Genomic DNA, 21941 nt, shown 5'->3' with positions numbered 1-21941 from the left:
GGTGGATGATCTCACCTTTGACCAGGACAATGAACGAGACCTCCAGGAGTGAAGAGTGTCCCACTGAGGCCAGAGGGCCCCTGGTATGGGTGAGGCATTGGTGGCCAGTAGGTGCCAGGCCAGGGGCCTCCATCCCAGCCTCAGGGCTATGCCAACCTTGGTAGCTGCACTGGTCCACACTGGTGGCCTTCAGACCTCCTCAGGTGAAGGGGAGGGGGAGGATGACGATCCTGACTCTGAAGTGGTCGAACCCTGGGATTCATGGGACACAGGTGGAGCAACCCTGGAGGGAACCAAAAGGTGATCTGACTCATCCATCGCTCAGAATGAGATTGGACTCGGCGCTCCCGATGAAGCCGGTATCACTAGTACCAAATATGTCAGTGCTACAAGTAAGGTTGTTTTCTGGAGCAAACAGTAGTACCGGAGCACCTAAGTGCCTTGATGTCAAGTGTAGTGACAGTTGCTATGGATGCATCTGTGGCATTGATTGCACCAGTGCTGAGGATGGTATCAGTACCGAGGTACCTCGTACTGACTCTGGTGCATCTGAGTGCAGTGCCGAGGGGCCCAAGGGTTCAGAGGCGCGCTCCATCTGTGGGGCTACCGAAAGCACCAGTCTTGCAAAGTCTTGGACCAGCGGCGAGGATGGGACTGACATGCAGAGTAGTACCGCTGAAGCCTGGTATGCCAATGTCACAGATATAGTGGGTACCGGTATTGATCCTATCAGCACTGGTCTCAACAGACATCTGGCAGACAGAACTGGAGTTGACAATACAGGGTTTCTGCCCTCCCTACTTGGTGCCAAAGGAGGATCAGAGGTACCTGCACCATCCTGTGCGCTGGAGCCAGTCCTGTGCCAGTTTGAGCTCTTAGGGGAGGCAGAAGAGTCTCCCCATGACCTGCAGCACTCACAATTGGTCTTATGAGAGCTCTTCTTTTGTGCCAATGATGGAGAACAGCTTCTGCACCTCACTGGAGAGGAGCCAGCCCCAAACAAGAAGCAGCAGCATTTTCCAAGCTTGAAGGTGATCTGCAGCCCGAGAAGGGTCTCGATACTGGGTCAGGCTGCATGGCCTGTTCAAACAGGTGCTGTTGAGACAAAGGTCCCATGCCACCTGAGTCCTCTTTTTAAACGATCTACAGATCGAACAGCACTTTTTAAGGTGGGATTCGCCAAGGCAGAGCAAGCACTCGGGGGGGGGGGCACTCTTAGGGATCGCCACCCCACATGAAGGGCAGTGCTTGAGCCACTGTGAGGCATCACCGGAGAGCACTACTGCTATATTCTATAGCTTTCTTCTTTTTTTTTATTTTACTAACAAACACTAACTGACTAACTATACAATAAACTAGGTAAGAAAGGATAAATGCAGAGTTGTGAGACTACAACCACAGAGAGCTCCCATTCCACCCTACAGGTGGTGGGAAGGAATTGAGAGGGGTCAGGGTGGCGCCACCTCACATAGCCAGGGGACAGACTACAGACACAAGGTGTGAGAGCCACCATACTATAGGTACTGCTAGGCAAAAGTCTCCGATGCTTAGGGAGCTCACACACCTACTTGGAATACATTTGCATCTACTCGAAGAACTTGTATTGTCCATGAGAGAGCTGGGCAGTATAGGACATACATTTATGGAGGCAAATGTGGGTGTGTTGGAGTCACCCTGCAGAATAACCAAGGCTTATGAGAGCCAGAGTGTGGCAGGCAGGCTGCCATTGCACACAGACACTCAGGGTGTGGCTTGCATCCTGGAGAGCTATTTGTGGGCAGCCCAGGTGGAAGCTTCTTTAGCAGGGCATTGTAGGGCACCCAACATTGCAGAGCAGGGATGACACAGCTGCTCACTGGTCTGGATAGTGCTCTGGTATGTCATAATGATTAAAGACAATTGCATTGCAATTCCAGACTAAATGAGAGGAGAAATTCTAAAACCTCATCCATGAAGGACATCAAGGATTAACCAAACGCTGTGAATGGGCCAACCAGTGTGGTGGATGGGCATCAGCAAGGACAAAGAATAAAATATCTGCATGTGAACATTACAGAACTAACACAAAGTATCTGTAATAACAACACCTCTGCCAGACGGACCTTGGAAGAGACTAGCTGCAGATTTATGCAAACTCAGAAGACAGCATTACCTGGTCGTCATGGCCTATTTTTCCAGGTATATAGAAATAACACAATTGGAAGACATAACATATTGCAGTGTTATAGAGAAACTGAAGTCCACTTTTGCTAATTTTGGTATTCCATAACAACTAGTGGTGGACAATAGACCACAATTCACCACAGTGGAATTTAAGTAATTCCAAAAGAAATAAGATTTTGATCCCATTACTAGCAGCTGCATTACCCATAAGTGAAGGGTGAGGCTGAGAAAGTTGTATGGACAGCCAAGAAAATCATACAGCAGGAAGATCCATTTCTTATTCTTCTAAGTTACAGATCAACATCGATAACATATAGTCCAGCACAACTCCTGATGGGAAGATAACAGAGAACTACTGGCCCAACTTTGGAAAAGAATCTATCCAGGCGAAGAGAGCAGCCAAATCAGATAAAAAGGCAAAAAAAGCTTACACACACTTTTATAACAGATACATTCAGCTAGGAAACTGCCACAGGTCTAGACACTGGTGACCAGGCTTATGTCAAGCTGGATGCAGAAAAAGGATGGACAGCTCCAGCTGTTATAAAGGAAAAAACTCATTGCCCAGATCATATGTGCTCGAGACCGACAGCGGAGAGTTCATCAGAAAACATAGACATCTCCAATTTATTCCTCAGACATAACAAATCAAGAGAGCAAACTCTATAGATAGCAGATGCAGAACAAGACAACGATAACTCAAAGATTCCAAACAGACCAGAGACAGTCATTGCAACTAATGGACAGCCAGATGACCATGTTATTACACATTTAGGTTGTGTAATTAGAAAAACAGTACAATTCAAAGACACTTAGCAGACTGATCCATACTGAACTTCAAAGACAGTGTGATAGTGTAAATATTGTAAATAGAAGGAATGTAAAAGTTATAGGAGGAGACGTAATGGAATGGTAAACTGTATTATACTGTTCAGCCACAAGTGGTGGCATGTATAACAACAGCCATTTCCTGGCAGTACATTAAAGGTTCTTGTACTGAATAGCTCTGGTGTCTCTCTCTGGGAGGGAAGCTCTATAGCAAGTCCATATCTGGTACAGAAACCAGACCTGCTAATTAGAGTCTTGTAACCTACCACATACAAGTAGAATGAGGAGTCCTTGTGGCACCTTAGAGACCAACAAATTTATTTGAGCACAAGCTTTTGTGCGCTACAGCCCACTTCATCAGATGCATGCAGTGGAAAATACAGTAGAAAGATATATATACACAAAGGACATGAAAAAATGGGAATTGCCATACTAATCAGTAATCAGTTAAGGTGAGCTATTATCAGCAGGAGAAAAAAAACTTTTGTAGTGATAATCAGGATGGCCCGTTTCCAACAGTCGACAAGAAGGTGAGAGTAACAGTAGGGGAAAAAAATTAGCATGAGGAAATAGATTTTACTTTGTGTAATGACCTATCCACTCCCAGTGTTTATTCAAGCCTAATTTAATGGTGTCAAATTTGCAAATTAATTCCAATTCTGCAGTTTCTCCTTGGAGTCTGTTTTTGAAGTTTTTTTTGTTGGAGTATTGCGACTTTGAGGTCTGTATTCAAGTGACCAGGGAGGTTGAAGTGTTCTACGACTGGTTTTTGAATGTTATAATTCTTGACATCTGATTTGTGTCCATTTATTCTCTTGCGTAGAGACTGGTTTGGCCAATGTACATAGAGGAGCATTGCTGGCACACGATGGCATATATCACATTGGTAGATGTGCAGGTGAATGAGCCTCTGATAGCGTGGAAGATGTGATGCTCAAATAAATCTGTTAGTCTCCAAGGTGTCACAAGTAGTCCTTGTTCTTTTTGGTGATACAGACTAACACGGCTACCACTCTGAAACCGTATACAAGTAGTACATGACAGCTGCTACATTTCATCCACAGCAGTGGAGAATGAAATACTGGTCTCAGCCTGTTCCTCTTACCTCCGCATTGTCCACGACCAAGACCAGCTCCACATATCGGGTCCCTTTCTGAAATGGAGCCGATTTCTGAAAGTCAAAAGCAAATGACATGCAGGATTTGAATTCCATCTCTGATAGTTCTGAGCACAAGCAGCGCACGAGCTATGTTCTCACAGGGACACCTTCCTTCATATGTGTTGTATTCTGGAACACTGCCTACCTATTTCTGGGTGACTTATTTTAGGTGCTAAACTTGTTGGTGCTGGTGTGCTTTACAACTTCTGCCTCCCACTCTAAACTGCAGAAAAAGTGTCCCAAATTCCCAAGCAGCCACAAACCCTATGGTCAATATGATTTAGCTCAAGGGGTACATATCATTCATGAGCAGTCCCAAATTTCTTGTTTCTTTCACTAGTGGTTCAGTATACAGTAACTTAGTCTATTAGAATGAATTTTCTCAAAGTCCCTAGGCTAAAAATTCTGGGTCTTGTACTGCAAACACTTCCTTATAAACTCTTTCTATACAATTTCCAGGGGATGCTAAAACAATGAGCTAAATTATGGGGAATGACACTTGCACAGAGCCTGAAACAGTAGCTCAGAGAGGGTTCAGCTCCATGGAGTGTAACTCTGAAACCTAGGGACTACAGTTGAAATGTAAATTTCAATGCGAAGATAATTACTCGTGTCACTGCTGATCATTTCATCAGAAATACTTGGCCAACATCCTTACCCTACCAACCCAAACTGCCTCCAGGAGCCCAAAACCTCATCTGATCCCACCTCCAGCCTCCTCTGTGGTGCAGGTGGGAGCTGCCAATAAAAAAATACACGGCATTTTGAAGTGGAATGTCTTCTTACAGACTATCTGCATCGCGATAGCACCTAGCCCCTCAGTCTGGGTCAGGGCACCAGCGATAGATGCTGCACACATTGTAATAAAAGAGCAATCCCTGCTCACAATCCAGGAAGAAAAAAATCAACAAACCAAGGAGTGGGGAAGAACAGGTTAGGAGGGAAGCCACCCCAGCACACCCACTGCTCCTGGGTGCTTTGTGCATGTCATAGCAGAAGGCAACAGCAGGGACCTGAGGTAGGATAATGTAGTAACTCTGGGGAGTTTGACAAGGGCAACTCCTGTCACTGTGTGTCGGAAGCATGACAGAGAGCATGGCAGTATCTGCAGGGAAACAGGACTAATGGACATGGCAGGTTGGCATCTCTGGCAGAGCAGAGGCAGCACTGACAGCTCAGTAATGCAGGAAAGGAAATCTGTAGGGTGAACATAAGAATGGCCATAATGGGTCAAGACCAATGGTCCATCTAACCCAGTATCCTGTCTTCCAACAGTGGCCAGTGCCAGATGCTTCCAAGAGAATAAATAAATCAGGGCAATCACCAAGTGATCCATTCCCTGTCGTCCAGTCCCAGCAACTGGCAGTGAGAGGCTTAGGGTACCCAGAGCATGGGGTTGCATCCCTGACCATCTTGGCTAATAGCCACTGATGGGCCTATAATCTATGAATTTACCTAAATCCTTTTTGAACCCAGTTATACTTTTGGCCTTCAAAACATCACCTGGCAATGAGTTCCACAAGTTGACTGTTGTGTGAAGTTCATTTTAAGCCTGTTGCCTATTAATAATTTCATTGGGTGACTCCGTTTTTTGTTTATGTGAAGGGGTAAATAACACTTCCTTATTTACTTTCTCCAAACCAGTCATGGTTTTATAGACCTCTATCATATCCCCCCTTAGTCATCTCTTTTCCAAGTTGAAAAACCCCGTCTTTTTAATCTCTCCTCATGTGGACACTGTTCCATACCCCCAATCATTTTTGTTGTCCTTCTCTGTACCTTTTCCATTTCTAATTTTTGTTTGTTTGTTTTGGGGTTTTTTGAGGTGGAGCGAGCAGAACTGTATGCAGTATTCAAGGTGTGGGCGTATTATGGATTAATATAGTGGCATTATGACCATTACTGTTTTATTATCTACCTCTTTCCTAATGGTTCCTAATATTGTTAGCTTTTTTGACTGACACTCCACATTAAGTTGATGTTTTCAGCTAGTAACTGCTAATTTAAACCCCATCATTCTGTATGTATAGTTAGGGTTACTTTGTGTTCATCGACAATGAATTTCATCAGCCATTTTGTTGCTCAGTCATCCAGTTTTGTAAGATCCCTTTGGAACTCTTCGCAGTCCGGATTTTACTATCTTGAGTATTTTGTATCACCTGCAAACTGTTTACCCCTTTTTCCAGATCATTTATGAATATGTTGAATAGCGTCGGTACCAGTACAGATCCCCGGGGGACTCCGCTATTTACTCCTCTCCATTCTGTAAAGTGACCATTTATTCCTACCCTTTATTATCTGTCTTTTAACCAGTTACTGGTCCATAAGAGGACCTTTCCTCTTATTCCATGATTGCTTAATTTACTTAAGAGCCTTTGTTGAGGGACCTTCTCAAAGGCTTTCAAAAAGTCCAACTACATTATATTCACTGAAAAAGCAGCAGAGTGTCCTGTGGCACCTTACAGACTAACAGATCCACTGGGTCCCCCTTGTGCACATGCTTGTTGACTCCCTCAAAGAATTCTAGAAGATTGGTGAGGCATGATTTCCCTTTACAAAAGCCAAGTTGACTCTTCCTCAACAAATCATGTTCATCTATGTGTTTGATAATTCTTCTTTACTATAGTTTCAACCAATTTGCCAGGTACTGAAGTTAGGCTTACTGACCTGTAATTTTCAGGATCACTTCTGAAGTCTTTTTTTAAAAATTGGCATTACATTAGCTATCATCCTATCATCTGGTACAGAAGTTGATTTAAGTGATAGGTTACATACCACAGTTAGTAGTTCTACAATTTCATATTTGAGTTCCTTCAGAACTCGTGGGTGGATTCCATCTGGTCCTGGCGACTTACTATTGTTTATCAATTTATTCCAATATCTCCTCTATTCATCTCCATCTGGGACAGTTTCTAAGATTTGTCACCTAAGAAGAATGGCTCAGGTGCAGGAATGTCCCTCACATCCTCCACTGTGAAGACTTATGCAAAGAATTCATTTAGCTTCTCTGCAATGGTCTTGTCTTCTTTGAGTGCTCCTTCAGCACCTTGATCATCCAGGGGCCCCACTGATTGTTTGGCAGGCTTCCTGCTTCTAATATACTTAATTTTTTTGCTATTAGTTTTTGAATCTTTTGCTATTGCTCTTAAAATTCTTTTCTGGCCTGCCTAATTATACTTTTACACTTGACTTGCCCTATTTTATGCTCCTTTCTATTTTCCTCAGTAGGATCTGACTTTTAATTTTTAAAGGATGATATTTGCCTCCAACCATCTCTTTTACTCTGTTGCTTAACCATGCTGGCATTTTTTTGGTCCTCTTACTATTTTTTTTATTTGGGGTACACATTCATTTGTGCCTTTATTTTGGTGTTTTTGAAAAGTTTCCATTCAACTTGCAGGCATTTCACTCTTGTGACTGTTCCTTTTGATTTCCATTTAACTAGCTTCTTCATTTTTGTGTAGTCCTCCTTTCTGAAGTTTAAATGCAACTGTGGTAGGTTTCTTTGGTCCTCTTCCTCCCCGCCCACGGATGTTAAATGTAATTACATTATGGTTGCTATTACTGAGTTCAGCTATAGCCACCCCTTGGACCAGATCCTGTGCTCTATTTAGGACTAAATCAAGAATTGCCTCTCCCCTTGTGGGTTCCAGAACTAGCTGCTTTAAGCAGCTGACATTAATGGGTCAGGCTAAGCCTCGGAGGATCTCAAAGGTAAAGACATGCAGTCTGTGTTTGATGTGGCGGGAAAGGGGAGGTGGCAAAGAAATGAGGATTGTCTTAACAGCCAGGCCTGCATTTGTCCAGGTCACAGAGGATGGGAATGGAGGAAAAGACAGACTATGTGAGTTACCCAAGTCACAGAGGGAGTCTGTGGTGCAGCAGAGAACTGAACCTGGGTCTCCTGAACCCAATTCTGGGGCCCTGACATCCCACTGACAACTACAGCAATTGCACATAGCCAGACATGCTACTTAGCAGGCAGTGAAGTATCTGAAGTGTGAGAAATGCCTGAGTCTTTTTGAAAGCTCCTCAGCCTGTGGCTATGTCCTTTCAATATGCCCTGGAAATGAGGAAGAGAAGCTTGTACTGTGCAACCAACCAGATCCTTGCAGGCCCCCAGCAAGTGCATGCAGAACCTTTGCAATCAGGCACTGTGCTAAGAACCCAATCAAAGGCCCAGCAAAGTCAATGGAAAGACTCACACTGATCTCAGTGGGCTTTGGATCAGGCCCTACATTCCTAAATTAAACTACAACACAGAGGAACAGGGCGATTTCCTACCCAGTGATGGGGCTTCATTGCGGCAGCAACTTTTGGTTCATGGTCGTATTCCAAAGTGACATTGGCGTCTCCGCAGGTCCCACGCTTCATTCTCAGGTGATCCGCTCGGTACACCGCATGCTCCCCCTTGTCACCTCCCAACGGCTCAATTAAATAGACTGTCTGATCAGCCCAGAAAAATCCACTGCAAAGAGATGCAGGCAACATGAATTGTGTCCAGTATCCGATCAGAGAAAGGGTTTCACATACATTTGCAGAGGAAACAAGGTGGGGGAGGTAATATCTTTTATTTGACTAACTTCTGTTGGTTAGAGAGACAAGCTTTCGAGCTTACAGAGCTCTTCTTCAGGTCTGGGAAACTAACTCAAAGTGTCACTGCTAAATACAAGGTTTAAACAGATTGTTTAGCATAAGCCATGACATAGACTGACCCACTATGATTGGGCGGCTGGGTGCTATCTGGCTGCAGCGTAGGATGGGAGCGTCACATTACACGGAGAACGTAGTCATTTTTTCACTTGGCTAGAGCCCCTCTTTCAGCCAGGGAACAGCACACTCCTCACATGTACCTGGAGGCAGAGGTGAAAGTAAGCCGGTACGGTCTGGTACGGCGTACAAGCAAGAGCTGATACGCTGTGCCGGACTGAACTGGCTTCTCTGGTGGCGATTAAAGGGCCCAGGGCCCTTTAAATCATCACCGGAGCTCTGGCAGCCGGGTTCAGGTGGGGCTTTAAAAGGTCCCTGAGCTCCAGCCCCTACGGGGAGCCCTGGGCCCTTTAAAGCGCTGCCCGAGCCCCGTTGCTGGAGCTCCGGCGGTGATTTAAAGGGCCCGGGGCTCTCTGCAGTGGCAGTAGAACCAGGTCTTTTAAATCCCTGCCTGAGCCCGGCTGCTGGAGCCCCAGGAGCCAGGCTCTGTCAGGGATTTAAAGGGCCTGGGGCTCCCCACAGCGACTGGAGACCCAGGCCCTTTAAATTGCCTCCAGATCCCTGCTGCCACTACCCCAGCCCGAGCCCGAGCCCAGTCACCCAGGGGTAACAGTGGCAGGGCTCCCACGGTGATTTAAAGAGCCTGGAGCTCCACCGCGGCCGGAGCCCCAGGCCCTTTAATTCTTCCCTGAGCCCCGGGAGTCCCAGCCACCTCTGCAGCTGGTAGCTTCAGGGTGATTTAAAGGTCCTGGGGCTCCAAGCCACAGCTGGAGCCCCTGGGCCTTTAAATCTTCCAGTTGAGGCCACACCTCTTCCAGTTGAGGCCACGCCCCACTCAGGACTCTGGCGTACTGGTAAATCCTTTAAGTTACTTTCACCCCTGCCTGGAGGTTAACAGTTCATGTGTACATGTGTAATCAGGACTTCAGCAGGCCACATACGGGCCATGGCAGCCTGGCCCTTGGCAAGGTCATGGAGAGGCTATGGCAGCCTGGCCCTTGAAAGGCCAGGTAGATCAATCTGGGATCTTTTCAAAAGGAAAATCTAAACAGAATTCCCTGTGCTGAATTCAGGGCCAGCCTGGGCTCTGAATGTTCCCCACGTCAAATGCCATTTAGGGAAAAATAAGCAAACCTGGCCCTGACAAATTCAGCCAGGATCTGTCCCTGTAACGTGGGGAAGAGGTGAGGCAAGGCAGGGCAGTCCCTAACAAACACCCAGGTCCTGTAACTTTAGCACAGGTGACCAGTAGGGAAGGACAGGATAGTTCCTACTTTGAACCTCAGTGCCAGTGGTTCTTTGTTCCTTAAATTCCTTTACAGAGTTACCAAGTACAGAGACCAATGATAAAACCATAGGGCCTGACCCCACAATCGTACCTTCCTGCTGCTCCCAGACACACTCCCTGCCACCAATGAGAGGGTGACTGCACAATGGGGCTGTCTTCGAAGAGGCTCTTGGGGCATACTTTGGAGGTGAAGTCAGTGACTTGGGAAAACAGGAAGATGAGCTGCTCTCCAGAGCCTGTCAGCCCTGTGCTGCCAAGCTACATCCTAGAGAGCAGGGAACTTGTGGCGATCATGTGTGGCACTTGATTGTTTTGCATACTGAAACTGAAAGGAGGTCTGTTTTCACTGCAGGTGGAGGGTTTTTTTGTAATTTAAACAGGATTTTTTGATTTTGTTATTTTAAATTGTAATATATTTTTCCTTCTAAAACTAAACTTGTTTAAAATGAAATTTAAATGTAATACAAAATATGTTAAGGCTAAACTTAGCAGAATCTCTAAAACATTGAAATGAAAAATAAATATACTGAATCCCTGAGCCTCTATCAAAACTGAGTTAAAGGCTGTTTTTCTGTAAAAAGAAAGAATAGGGGGAAAACCATCTACCTTTCAAGGTCAAGCATTATAAATAAGGCACAATAGGTCATGTACTGTATTAAGGGATGCATTGTGGATAGTTCTCTGAAAACATTCACTCACTACGTAGCAGTGGTCAAAAAAGCGAACAGAATGTTATGAACTATTAGGAAAAGGATAGATGATAAGACAGAAAATATCAGAATGCCTCTATATAAATCCCTGGTACGCCCATACTTGGAATATTGCGTGCAGTTCTGGTCACCCCATCTCAAAAGCAAACATATTAGAAATGGACAGGCTACAGAGAAGGTGCTCACCGCATTCACGCAAGCAACCAGAGGGGCGGGCTCAGAAGCTCCTCAGCCAGGGCTCGAGGCACTTGTGGCCCCTCAGTGCTAAGGTTCCCCCCTACTACTGCCAGGCTACAGAGTATGAGAGTGTCTCTTCCACTTTCTCCTGGCCTCCAAACAAATGCAGTGACATAGACTGATCCACTGCACTTGAGCGGCTGGGTGCTGTCTGGCTGCAGCGTAGGGTGGGAGCGTCACATTACAGGGAGAACACAGTCATTTTTTCACATGGCTGGAGCCCCTATCACAGCCAGGAAACAGCACACTTCTCACATGTCCCTGAAGGTTACGAGTTCATGCATATATGTGTAATCAGGATTTCAGCTGGCCACGGTAGCCTGGCCCTTGGCAAGGCCATGGACAGGCCATGGCAGTCTGGCCCTTCCTGGCTCTGGAATCAGAGTGTGGGAAAGCAGCTAGAGACACTATAGTACTAAAGCATAGCCACCTGCAGGGACTGAATGTGGGAAAAGCCTGAACTGTGGCCACTTGGAACTAAAGGAAAATGCATATTAGCATGGAGGCAGCAGCAGCTTCACAACCCTGTGTCTGTCTAGTGTAAATAGTGAAATCTCTGTAACTGCAGGTCGCTAAACCATGATCTGAGTAACTCAGTTAGGGGTCTGTTACAGGAGTGGGCGGGTGAGGCTTTGTGGCCTTTGATGTGTAGAAGGTCAGACTAGGTGATCACGATGGTCCTTTCTAACCTTAAAGTCTATGAGTCTATTTCCAGCTCTGCCTGTGGAAAATTCACCCAGCCTCTCAGTTACACATTCTGTAAAATAGGTGAAGGTTAGCTGCTACCTCTAAGGTAGGCGCATGAGTTGTGAAGAACACAGAAATAACTAAAGCAGTTAAAGAAGCTGGGATTAGAACTCATTAGCATTTAGCTCAGTGCACCTTCCCCGAGGCTACAGAGCAGTGTATGTGCAGCAAGGATGGTCTCTCTTCTTCTCCCCTGCCTCGAGGGGACACTTTACCATGGGACTGAAACCAAGGATGGAATCCAAACCTCTGTGAATGTGGTGGTGTGGGAGGCTCCAGTATGACTCATAGCAACATCTATGGCTCTGATTCCACAGAGAATCCTCAAATAGCAGAGCCTGTTTCCCAGATCCAGTCAGATGGGGCCCACCTCGTGGCAGATCCTTGAGAATGGCTGATCTTATGAGGTTTCCCAGCTGGAGCCATGATCTCATGGGAACAGCTCATTGGACTGCAGCCCCATCCAATCCAAACCCAAACCTGAGCCAGGTTTATCTCAAACCCACCCTGCACCTTTGTCTGGCATTATTCCAGATCCAGAGCCAAAGCTCATCTCCTTGGGCCATCTCAGGTTCAACTACATATAAATGCAAGAAGGCATGAGTAAGAGCCATGAGTAGGGCCCCCATGGGAGGAGAGGGCAATGGAAAGGGCAATGCCAGGGCATTGTTCATCACTCTTCACCACGGGGGAAATGCCTGTTCTGGGGTGCTGGTCACAGGAAATCAGAACATGTTCTTGTCAGAGATCAAAGTCACGAACAGGGGAGTTATGCGGCAACTGGAGAGATTTGAGTACAGTAAATCACCAGGTCTGGACAGCATCATCCAAGGACTCTGGAGGGAGAAAAATGTGAGACCCAGTGTATCGCAAAGACAGACCCATCCCCTGGAGATGGAGCAGGACAGGCATGACTGTGTCAGCCTCAGAGCAGTAAGCCTCATCACAGCACCAGGCCAGCTGAGAGGAAGGTCTGATTAAGGACAAAGCAGGATAACTGGAACTTCATCGGGTCTAATTAGGGAAAACAGATCTTCTCTGCCCTATGAGAATTGCCTGCAGATAAGCTATTCATTGGTCAGCTGCAATCTCAAAAGATGTTACCTAAGATGCTTCACATGATACTGTTACCATAATACCTAACTAACTGTGCTACCTCAGGTGGGGAAGGGGCTAAAAGCAGGAAGCCTCCAGGGCTGTTATGTGTTCATGAAGGGCACAGTGAAAATGGTCCCTCCTTTGCCCTTGATGAAAGGACAGCACATACAGAGCTAATGAGTGAAACAGCTACTGCACACCATGAAGCATGAGAGACTCATGGCCTCAGAGGCCAGAGAGGCCAATGGAGCATTGAGTGGAGTCTAAAAGAGCTGGGTAATTCCTTGACCACTCACCTGATTTGTTCTCAGAGAAGCTAAGACAAAGATGAGGGGAACCATGCTTTCAGGTGGAAGCTAAATCACTGCACACGGCAGGAAGAAATTCCTGCTGGGCTGTGCTCCATGACCACCATGGCTCAGTTAGAAAGGGGAATGATGAATCTGAACCTCTGCAGCATACATATTGACCTGAAATGGTGGCAGAAAATGGGACTAGATCACCAGTAGAACTGGTTCGATCCAGTATGGAAGAGAGTTGAGAGACCAGACTAGATGCACCAGGAGCCCAATCAGATAGGACTGTGAGGTGGGCCACCTGGCGGAATGTACCTGTAGAGTGGTAAGATGGAGCAAGTCCTACATTCGTCACTAAGATTAAAATTAAACAAATATGAAACTACACAAACTATTAGCAAAATGTAGCCTGGGGTAAGGCTGCTGATCCAATGTTAGAAACAATTAATTATCACAGAAACTGATCTATGAGAACAAAATCATTACAGTTCTGTTACTTTCTGGAGATTCTTAATTTCTCGTGTGCGGAAGATCTTCCTGGGTTCATTCTGCTAAGGACAATATGAGTGGGGTGGTGAGCTGGCTTAGTCATAATGTTATCACTTTAATTCTGGTCTCCAAAGCACCCAGATGGCAGCAGCACATGCACCAGGGAAGGAAGCCGCTATCACTAACAATGATTTAACTCCTGAATGACTAATTCAGTGAGCAACAATCACTCCCTGTTTTAGTTTATTCACAATTTCCTCTAAGAATATATTTGATTTCCCTTCCCTCTGCAAAGGACTTATTTTACTTGTTTGCTCTGAGCTGACACTGAAAAAGCAGGAGAGACATTTCAAAGACACTAGGCATGTGTTTGCTTTGCGTACCTTTTAATATCAGATGCCAAAGACAGCCTTTATGGCTTATCAGCCCAGGCATAAACTCTAGATTTTGCACTGCAAGGATAAGGGTCTCATTAGAGTTGTTCTGAGAAAGATGGACAGAAATAATTGATGCTGTTAAGAGACAATCTGGGCTTTTCACATCAAAGAGCCATTTAGCAAAGACTACAAAGCAGATCTGACAGCTATGAGTTAAAGGGAACGGTCCTTCCCAGCAACAGCAGAGAAACAAATCTGCAGCTCTATCATTCAAGGAGAGTCTATTTAAGATCCAATATACAGCATAACTGGCAGTATCACCAATTCTTAAGTACTGATATTAGCTATATTGTGAGAAAAATATCTCCACTGAAGTCAATGGGTCAGACTCAGAGGCAGTGTGCAAGGATATGTAAACTAGCCTTGCCTAGAATCTAACTCTCTTAAACACACTTATCCACGCATAAGGGAGCCTAAATTACTGTAATATACACACCAAGGAGCAGCAAGAAGGTGTACGGAGAGTTTACCTTCAATAAGGGGGTGGTTATTGTTGCTTTTCTTGCTATGCTCCTCCCTTCTGGGAAAGTCTAGAGCTCACAGAATATCAGGGTTGGAAGGGACCTCAGGAGATCATGTAGTCCAACCCTCTGCTCAAAGCAGGACCAATCCCCAGACAGATTTTTACCCCAGTTCCCTAAATGGCCTCCTCAAGGATTGAGTTCCCAACCCTGTGTTTAGCAAGCCAATGCTCAAACCACTGAGCTCCCTCCACCCTCATGTAACATCCAGTGTGTGTAATCGTTGATTCCTATTTCTGTGAGGTTTTGGTTATAACACAGGTAAGTCACAGCCACCCTGAGAACCGATGTGTAAGGAGGGCAGAAGCAGGGGTGAATCGAGGCAGGGAGACTAAAGATATGTCTGTACAGCCCACAGACACATGCCTCCCAGCCCAAGTCGACACACTTGGGCTAGTGAGGCTCATACTTGCGCTCTAGAAATAGCTGCATAGACAGCACTTTGAAGTTACGGCTCAGGTTGGAGCTCAGGTACTGAAACCTGCCCGCCTTCCCTAGGCTTCAGAGCCTGAAAGCACTGTTTGCACAGTTATTTTTAGAGTGCTAATGTGAACCCTGCTACTCCCAGTATGTTGACTGGGGCTGGGAGGCTCACTTCTGCGGCTGTGTAGATACATGCTATGGGGCTCTTGCCAGGTGGGGCATGCAAGCTGAGGTGCTGGGGAAGGCCTAAATTACACTGGTTTATACTTTGGCCCATTTGTTTTCTTGCATAATTCTCCTTTCCCACCATAAAGGGAAATAATCTCAGACTCCCCAGGAAATGACTGGTGGGGGCAGAAGCTGAAAGCTAGGACATGAGCAGAAGCAGATTATCTGTGGGAGCAAACCATCTGGGAAGAGTTTGAAATGTCAGAAAGCCAGAACACAGAGAATGTGCAGTCTAGGGGGAAACCAGGAGCTTTCACTGTGACAACAGGAGAAGTACATGTGTACCAGGAGAGATCAAGAATGTCTAATTTCAGCACTGAGTTTTGTGGGTTGTCAGCAGATGTGCACAGGAATCTTCCAGCCTTGGGACTGTTAGCTGTCTGTTATCATACACATCTGTGGTCTCTGGGGATTAGTGAGGGATACGTGAAAGCAATGTCTCAGCAGGAATCATCAGTGTAGAAGTGAAGGGATGGTAACATGTAGCATATCTGGGGTAGTTTGTGTGGAGCAGGCTCAGTGTTTGAGTGCAGGTCGGGTGTAGGTAGCTCCGATTCCCTACGCTTGACCTAAACCCAAATTTTGCATTAGCAAATAGATATTAGATGGGGTCCTACAGGGCTCGTGTGCTCTGTCCCCAGAGTGTTCCGGAGCAGGTGAGTGCTAGTATGTGTGCTCGCATCATGCTGGGGTGTGGCACAAAGAGGGCAGAGTTAAGGTTGCATTGTGGGGTTGGCATGGACTTTAACTCTGTAGTTTCTGGTTTTCAGAGGTTTGAGTGTAGTTGAACCTGACATTCTGGAAGGGCACAAGATACCACTGGGCAACTTTAATGTTGCGTTAATGAAGGCTTTGGCTTGCTTAAAAAAAAAAAAAGAAAAAAAAAGAAAAACTTAGTACACCCATATTCCAGAGCCCAATGCACGATCTCCAAACTCTACTGGAATCTCTATTCCTTCTCTAACATAAACGGTCATTTGTTTTACAACAAGTGCTCACAAGGGCTCTGTGCAATACAGGAGCTATGGTTTAAGGTAAAATTTGGGTACACTGTTCCTTTCGGAGCAAAGGATCTGGGATTTCTGAGAGTGGCCAGTGTCAGGGTTTGGATATCACAGGGGAATGTTTCAAGGGAACTTGGGGATTGGAGTGCACCTGTTGTAAACCTGCTGGGCAAAGACAGGAGGGCTGGTGCAGCCCAGAGGAGAGTACTTGAGCAGCTGACAGGCTGGTGGTGTCAGGAAGCTGACACCCAGCCCCCCCCGGGACAGATTCTCCCTCACTAAAGAAAGGCAGTAACAAGGTGATTCAGCCCTTGGTACCCCAGAGAACCATCAGACCATGCATCAAGCAAGTCTAGGGGCTGTGTGATGAGATGATCAGCAGCTGCAGCCAGGGCTGGAGACGGGACTGTGCGCCCCTGCCCTGCAACTGGGGTTGGATGGCTGGAAGCAGCCCCCGCCCTGTGGCTTGCAGGGAGGGTGGGAGGGACAGACACTGCAGCTGGGCTGTGAGCCCCTGTCCTGGAGCTGCGGCCAGCTTGGGAGCGGGAGCTGTGCGCTCCCCATGGCTGCAGCCCCGCTGTGTCCCAGGCCCGCGGCTTCCACCAGGGGCTGCAGTGGGGACTGTAATGCAGACAGGCCATGTGCCCCAGCCCCACAGCAAGAGCCATATTGGGGGGGCCGTGTGCCCCCCTCGCTGTATCCCAGGGCTGTGTGCCCCCCCCTGCAGTCGGAGCTTGGCAGGGGCTGCAGCCGTGGCTGCACATCCCTGTCCCACAGCTGCGGCCCACTCCAGAGTGGGGGCTGTGTGACCCCCTCGCTGTGCCCCAACCACCTCAGCTTCTGCTGGGAGCTGCAGCAGAGCTTCCTTTGGGAGCTGCAGCTGGGACCTCATGCCCTTGCCAGTGGCTGCCGTGGAGGCCATGTGTTCTCCGTGGCATCCCAGGGCTGCCGCCAGAGCTTGGCAGAGGTCTGCAGCCAGGGCCATGCACCCATCCCATAGCTACAGCCAACTCTGCAGTGGAGGTGGTGCACCCCCGCTGCACCCACTGGAACTGGGGCTGTGGGTCCTCCCCTCCCCCAGACTCCATTCCTCCCCACTACTTAGCCTCGACCCCAGTTATTTTTTAGTAAAGTGACAGATAGGTCACAGGCTCCATGAATTTTTGTTTAGTGGCTGTGACCTGTCTGTGACTTTTACTAAAAATAACTGTGACAAAATCTTAGTCTTATTTATAACTTACAAAGCAAAAAACATTAGTTAGAGCTGTGGGCCCTGGGAAAGTTCCATCTCAGAAAGGAATGGGAAAGGTAATCTGCTTGCACTGCCCCTGACATCCTTGGGTGCAGGGATGAGAAGGAGATGGCAGGCACAGACCAACAACGGACATGGCTGATGAACTGTCATCCAGGCTCAGGAGCATGGAGCACATGCTACTCAAGTGGAATGCACATGGGACCTTCATTCAAAGAAGAACCATCGATCTTGTACAAGGCCTGATCCTGTACATTTGCTCTGAGCATGCTTACAGGGTCAGGCCCCAGTGGTGAGACAGACAGGTAAATATCTAGTTATAGAATCATGCTTTGTGGCCTCTGGGGATTCAACTTGAGCTAGGGTTCTGAGCAGCTCATTCACTACGGGGTGATGTCAGTATTTAGGTGGTTTTGCACATGCTCACTGTAAGAAACAGATTCCTCCTATGCTCTTGGAAAGCATGCAGTGTAGTAGTAATTGTGTTGGTCTCAGGATATTACCGAACTTGGTCCAGTAAAAGATATTACCTCACCCACCATGGAAGGCAGACAGCAATGAAGGGTTATGATAAAAGAAAATAAAATAATGAATGGTCTAGAGAAGGTAGATTGGGAACATCTGTTCTCCCTGCCTCATAACACAACAAGGGATATTAAATGAAATTGAAAGAAAGGTGGCAAGTTCAAAACTGATAAAAGGAAACACTTCTACTCAACATGTAATTAGATGGGGGAAGTCATTGACAAAGAATATTGCTGATGGCAAGAATTTAGCAAAATTCAGAGACGTTGATATGAATAACAAGAATATGCAGAGGAGTTGTTAGTTTTTCTGTAAGACAATAAATCTCCTGCTTCGGGGCTTAAACCAGTCTCTAGCTATTAGGAACTGGATAACACTGCTGCTGGAAGGGAAGAGCTGCGAGTTTAGACCACCTGGGATTGCCTAAAGAAGCCTCCCATGATCATCTGCAGGCAGAAACAGCAAGAGCTGGTCCTCCATCACCTGGAAGGGCTGGGAGCAGAAGGTGGCCAATCAGGGCACAGCAGGTCAGATAAAAAAGAATGTCTGCTTCTGCTAGAGGCCAGTTCTGGGTGACGATGGAATAAGAACCAAGGGAGAGGGGCAGGGGCTTGACTGAGAGCTGACCTGGCTGAGGGGGCTAAACCATGGAAGAGGCAGACCATTGTGAAACTAGGGCAGGAAGGGGCACTCTGGTGGTGAGGGCACACCATAACATAGGGACTACAGTCTGGATCCACTGGGGAGAACTACCGAGTTGTTTCTAGGAACTAAAACCAGGGGTAGGGTGTGGGGCAATTACTGCACCGTCTGGGCAGTGCACACTTCCAAAGTACCACCACCCCTGGACAGAACTGCACAGACTGGTTTGGAATGGGTTCCAGAGGCCCACGAGACAAAGAATGGGCTTTTGGTATAATGGGCCAGCCTGAACTGTGTGACCTTAATTTTGATGCAAAAACTGACATGAGACTGTAACCAAGAAGGCAAACCCTGTTGGAAGGAATGGAACCTGCCAGGGTCTTCCTGTGGAAGACAAAAGACCCCTCTGGTAAGCCAGCACACGTGTGGACAGTGCTTTGTTTTAGGATACATGTTTTCTCTGTAATGGTTTTGTCCTAAATAAACGAACTGGGAAAGCTGGCTGGTCGCTGGTAACCCTCTCATAGACCCTGGGAGAGAGCAGAACAGCTGGTGTGGGACTAAAGACAGACCTGCAGACCTAAATCCTCAGTCTGGAAGAAGGATGAGGGTCCCCACCCACAGAGCGGGTAGAGGTACAGTTAATCCCAGAACTGGAACACTAGCCACTGTCAGAGAGAGAAGCCTGGACTAGATGAACAGCAGATCTCATCCAGTCCAGCAATTTCTAGGTTACTAGGGGTCATAAAAACAGTGCATTTTTTTTTACACTCTTGTGAAAGGTGAGAACTTCTATGTTTCTTTGGCTACTTTAAAACAATTAAAAAAAAAGTAAAGTGAATAAATGTGAAAGATATTCAGATAAAAGACAATTAAGAGGGCTTGTTTCTTGGCAAATTTAAGGACCTAGCCTATGTACGTGCCATATAAACAGGCTTTATCAGAAAAGCTTAAATCTGAGAAATCAACTACTAGCACCTGAAGAAATCAGGACACCGAGCCCCCGAGAAACTGGATTCAGCTTCAATGAACCCATTGCTAGGAAAAGAGAGGAAAACAGTAATCTCTCAATTATTTATCAGCCAATTAAATAGTAGGAATGAGCATTTCTTTGCATAATTAATTATGCTTCTGCCTGCCATCAACCAAGCTGACAGTCCCCCTACACATGTGTCTCTGGCAGAGGTAGCAGGTAACCTGCAAAGCTTTCCCTGCCAGCTTACTGAAGTGCTGCCAGACAGCAGAATGGGCTCTGTCCTGCTGCATCCTGAGCCACCTTCCCTCCCCCTTCTTCTCTCTCACAGACATCACCCCTTCCATCTTCTCGTCTCCTTGAGTCCCCTTCATTCCCCTCTCCAAGTAAGTCAGCTGACACACCATTGTGGATTCCTGTCCAAGCTGGAAATCAAAACATTTCCCTTTTCAAAGACTGAAAGTGAAGGGGTGGGAGGAGACGATCACAAAAAAATGTTTAGATAAATCAAAACCAAAACCATAAATTTTATTTTCCGTGAGCAATGTGAGAATTTTGTATGTATGCCTCAGTTTCCCTCTGTACTTTGCATTGCTATGCTCTGAGGGTAAAGACAAAGGAGGAGGTGTTTGGCTCACTAGTAGCCTGGTTGGAGATCAGAGTCAAACAAACTGGACAAAGTTTACGCACACATGAATGGAGGATCCAGAAGAGACAATGGAAACCCCAGTGGCTGGGACATTCACACCTAGTGACTTACAACCCAGAGGAAGGGGGTCCCCCCCCCCGCTCTCTGCTGGGAAGCAGAGCAAAGGCCCAGAGCTGGAGAACAAAGGGGAAAGGAATCAGGTGGCTGTGCTGAGAACTGAGATACAGGGGCTGTCACCTGGAACTGACAGACAGCGAGACAAGATGGAGTCTACAGCAGCTTTGTTGGGTGGAGCCCTGGGGTTGGCCAGTCTGAACTCTGTCTTAACCTTTGTTTCTTGATGCTACCCTAAAGACTTGCTGCTGCTGAACTCCAGCTGAATACTAATCCCTACTCTGTTTTCGAAAGGCTGCTTGGTGCCACTGCAAATACCTACTGAGCTGGACTGATCCCTGAAGAGGGTCAAAGTCTTTCACCCGGAGTGAATCTCAGGCCCCTATGCTAAAAAATTAGGTTGTTTTAACTACACTGGTCAGAGGTGTGAAAAATCCACACCTCTGAGCATCACTTTTAAGCCAACCTAAATCCCCTTGTAGACAGTGTAATGTAGACCCAGCTACTGCCTCTCGGGGAGGTGGGTTTCCTATGCTAATGGGAGAATCCTGTACAGATGAGCTGCTGTAACACATAGATATACCCTCAGCTGGACTCACTGAGCAGAGCTCAAGATGTGAAGCAGGAGGGCAGGAGCCCAGAGGCTCAGTCTCAGAGGCAGTGAGGCTGTGCAGCCTAACCTGAAGGAAGGAGTGAGACTACTCGGGGGTAGGGTGATAGCAAGTGTGAAAAATCGGGACAGGGGGCGGGGGGTAATAGGTGCCCATATAAGAAAAAAGTCCAAAAATCAGGACTGTCCCTATAAAATAGGGACATCTGGTCACTCTACTTGGGGGTCTGGCACACCGAAGGGTTCCTCCAAGGGACTGTTTAAAAACGGGGTATAGCACTGATCCTGTGGATCCATGACAACCCCACTTGCAGGCTCAGGTAGCAGAATATCAGCTTCTGGTATGTCATGCTGCCCGGACATAAGTGATTCAATCAGTCTCATCATGGCCACCTAAGACATCTTGTCTTCAGGGCCAAATATTATATGAATCTCTGTCATTGTGCAGAAGGGCAGACACAGCAAGTCCAGCAGGGTTCTCTGCCTTTGTTTACATTTACATTGATAAAGTGACTTCAAATTAAAGAGTCTGAGCTGTAGAGTTCAGATTTGGAACCAGACACCCCCATAAATCCTGAGTATCCACATCTGGGGATTGGTACAGGCCCATCCCTAATACAAACATTTCCAAAAGTCTCATATTACCCTCCTGGGAAACAGACATGCAAAGCCAGTGACTCAAGAATACAGCTCAAAGCACAGTCAGCACTGACTGTAAATAATTCCTGACCAAACACTTCATATACAAATCACAATGTCCAGACCTAATTTCATCTTGGTTCCCTCAAAGTCCCCTATGGTTACAAACATCGAAAAATCATGTTCCCTTCCTCTCCAG

The 21941-nt window shown here is 46.7% G+C and overlaps 1 protein-coding gene across 3 annotated transcripts in view; it reads right to left on the bottom strand.

Moving 5' to 3' along the window:
* ADAM8 (ADAM metallopeptidase domain 8) overlaps window positions 1-21941 on the bottom strand; it is an 89623-nt gene that overhangs the window by 45934 nt on the left and 21748 nt on the right. For all 3 annotated transcript variants that reach the window (XM_050960098.1, XM_050960099.1, XM_050960100.1), the window contains exons 6-7: window positions 8435-8618; window positions 4097-4162 (exon numbers count right to left, since the gene is read on the bottom strand). In XM_050960098.1, coding sequence (XP_050816055.1) covers window positions 4097-4162; window positions 8435-8618 — 250 coding nt within the window. The remainder of the gene's footprint in view (window positions 1-4096; window positions 4163-8434; window positions 8619-21941) is intronic.

This window comes from Gopherus flavomarginatus, chromosome 6 (assembly GCF_025201925.1).
Source record: "Gopherus flavomarginatus isolate rGopFla2 chromosome 6, rGopFla2.mat.asm, whole genome shotgun sequence".
NCBI classification, from domain to species: Eukaryota; Metazoa; Chordata; order Testudines; family Testudinidae; genus Gopherus; species Gopherus flavomarginatus.
Note: the sequence above shows the minus strand (reverse complement) of the source record. Positions and strands in the feature narration are given on the sequence as shown.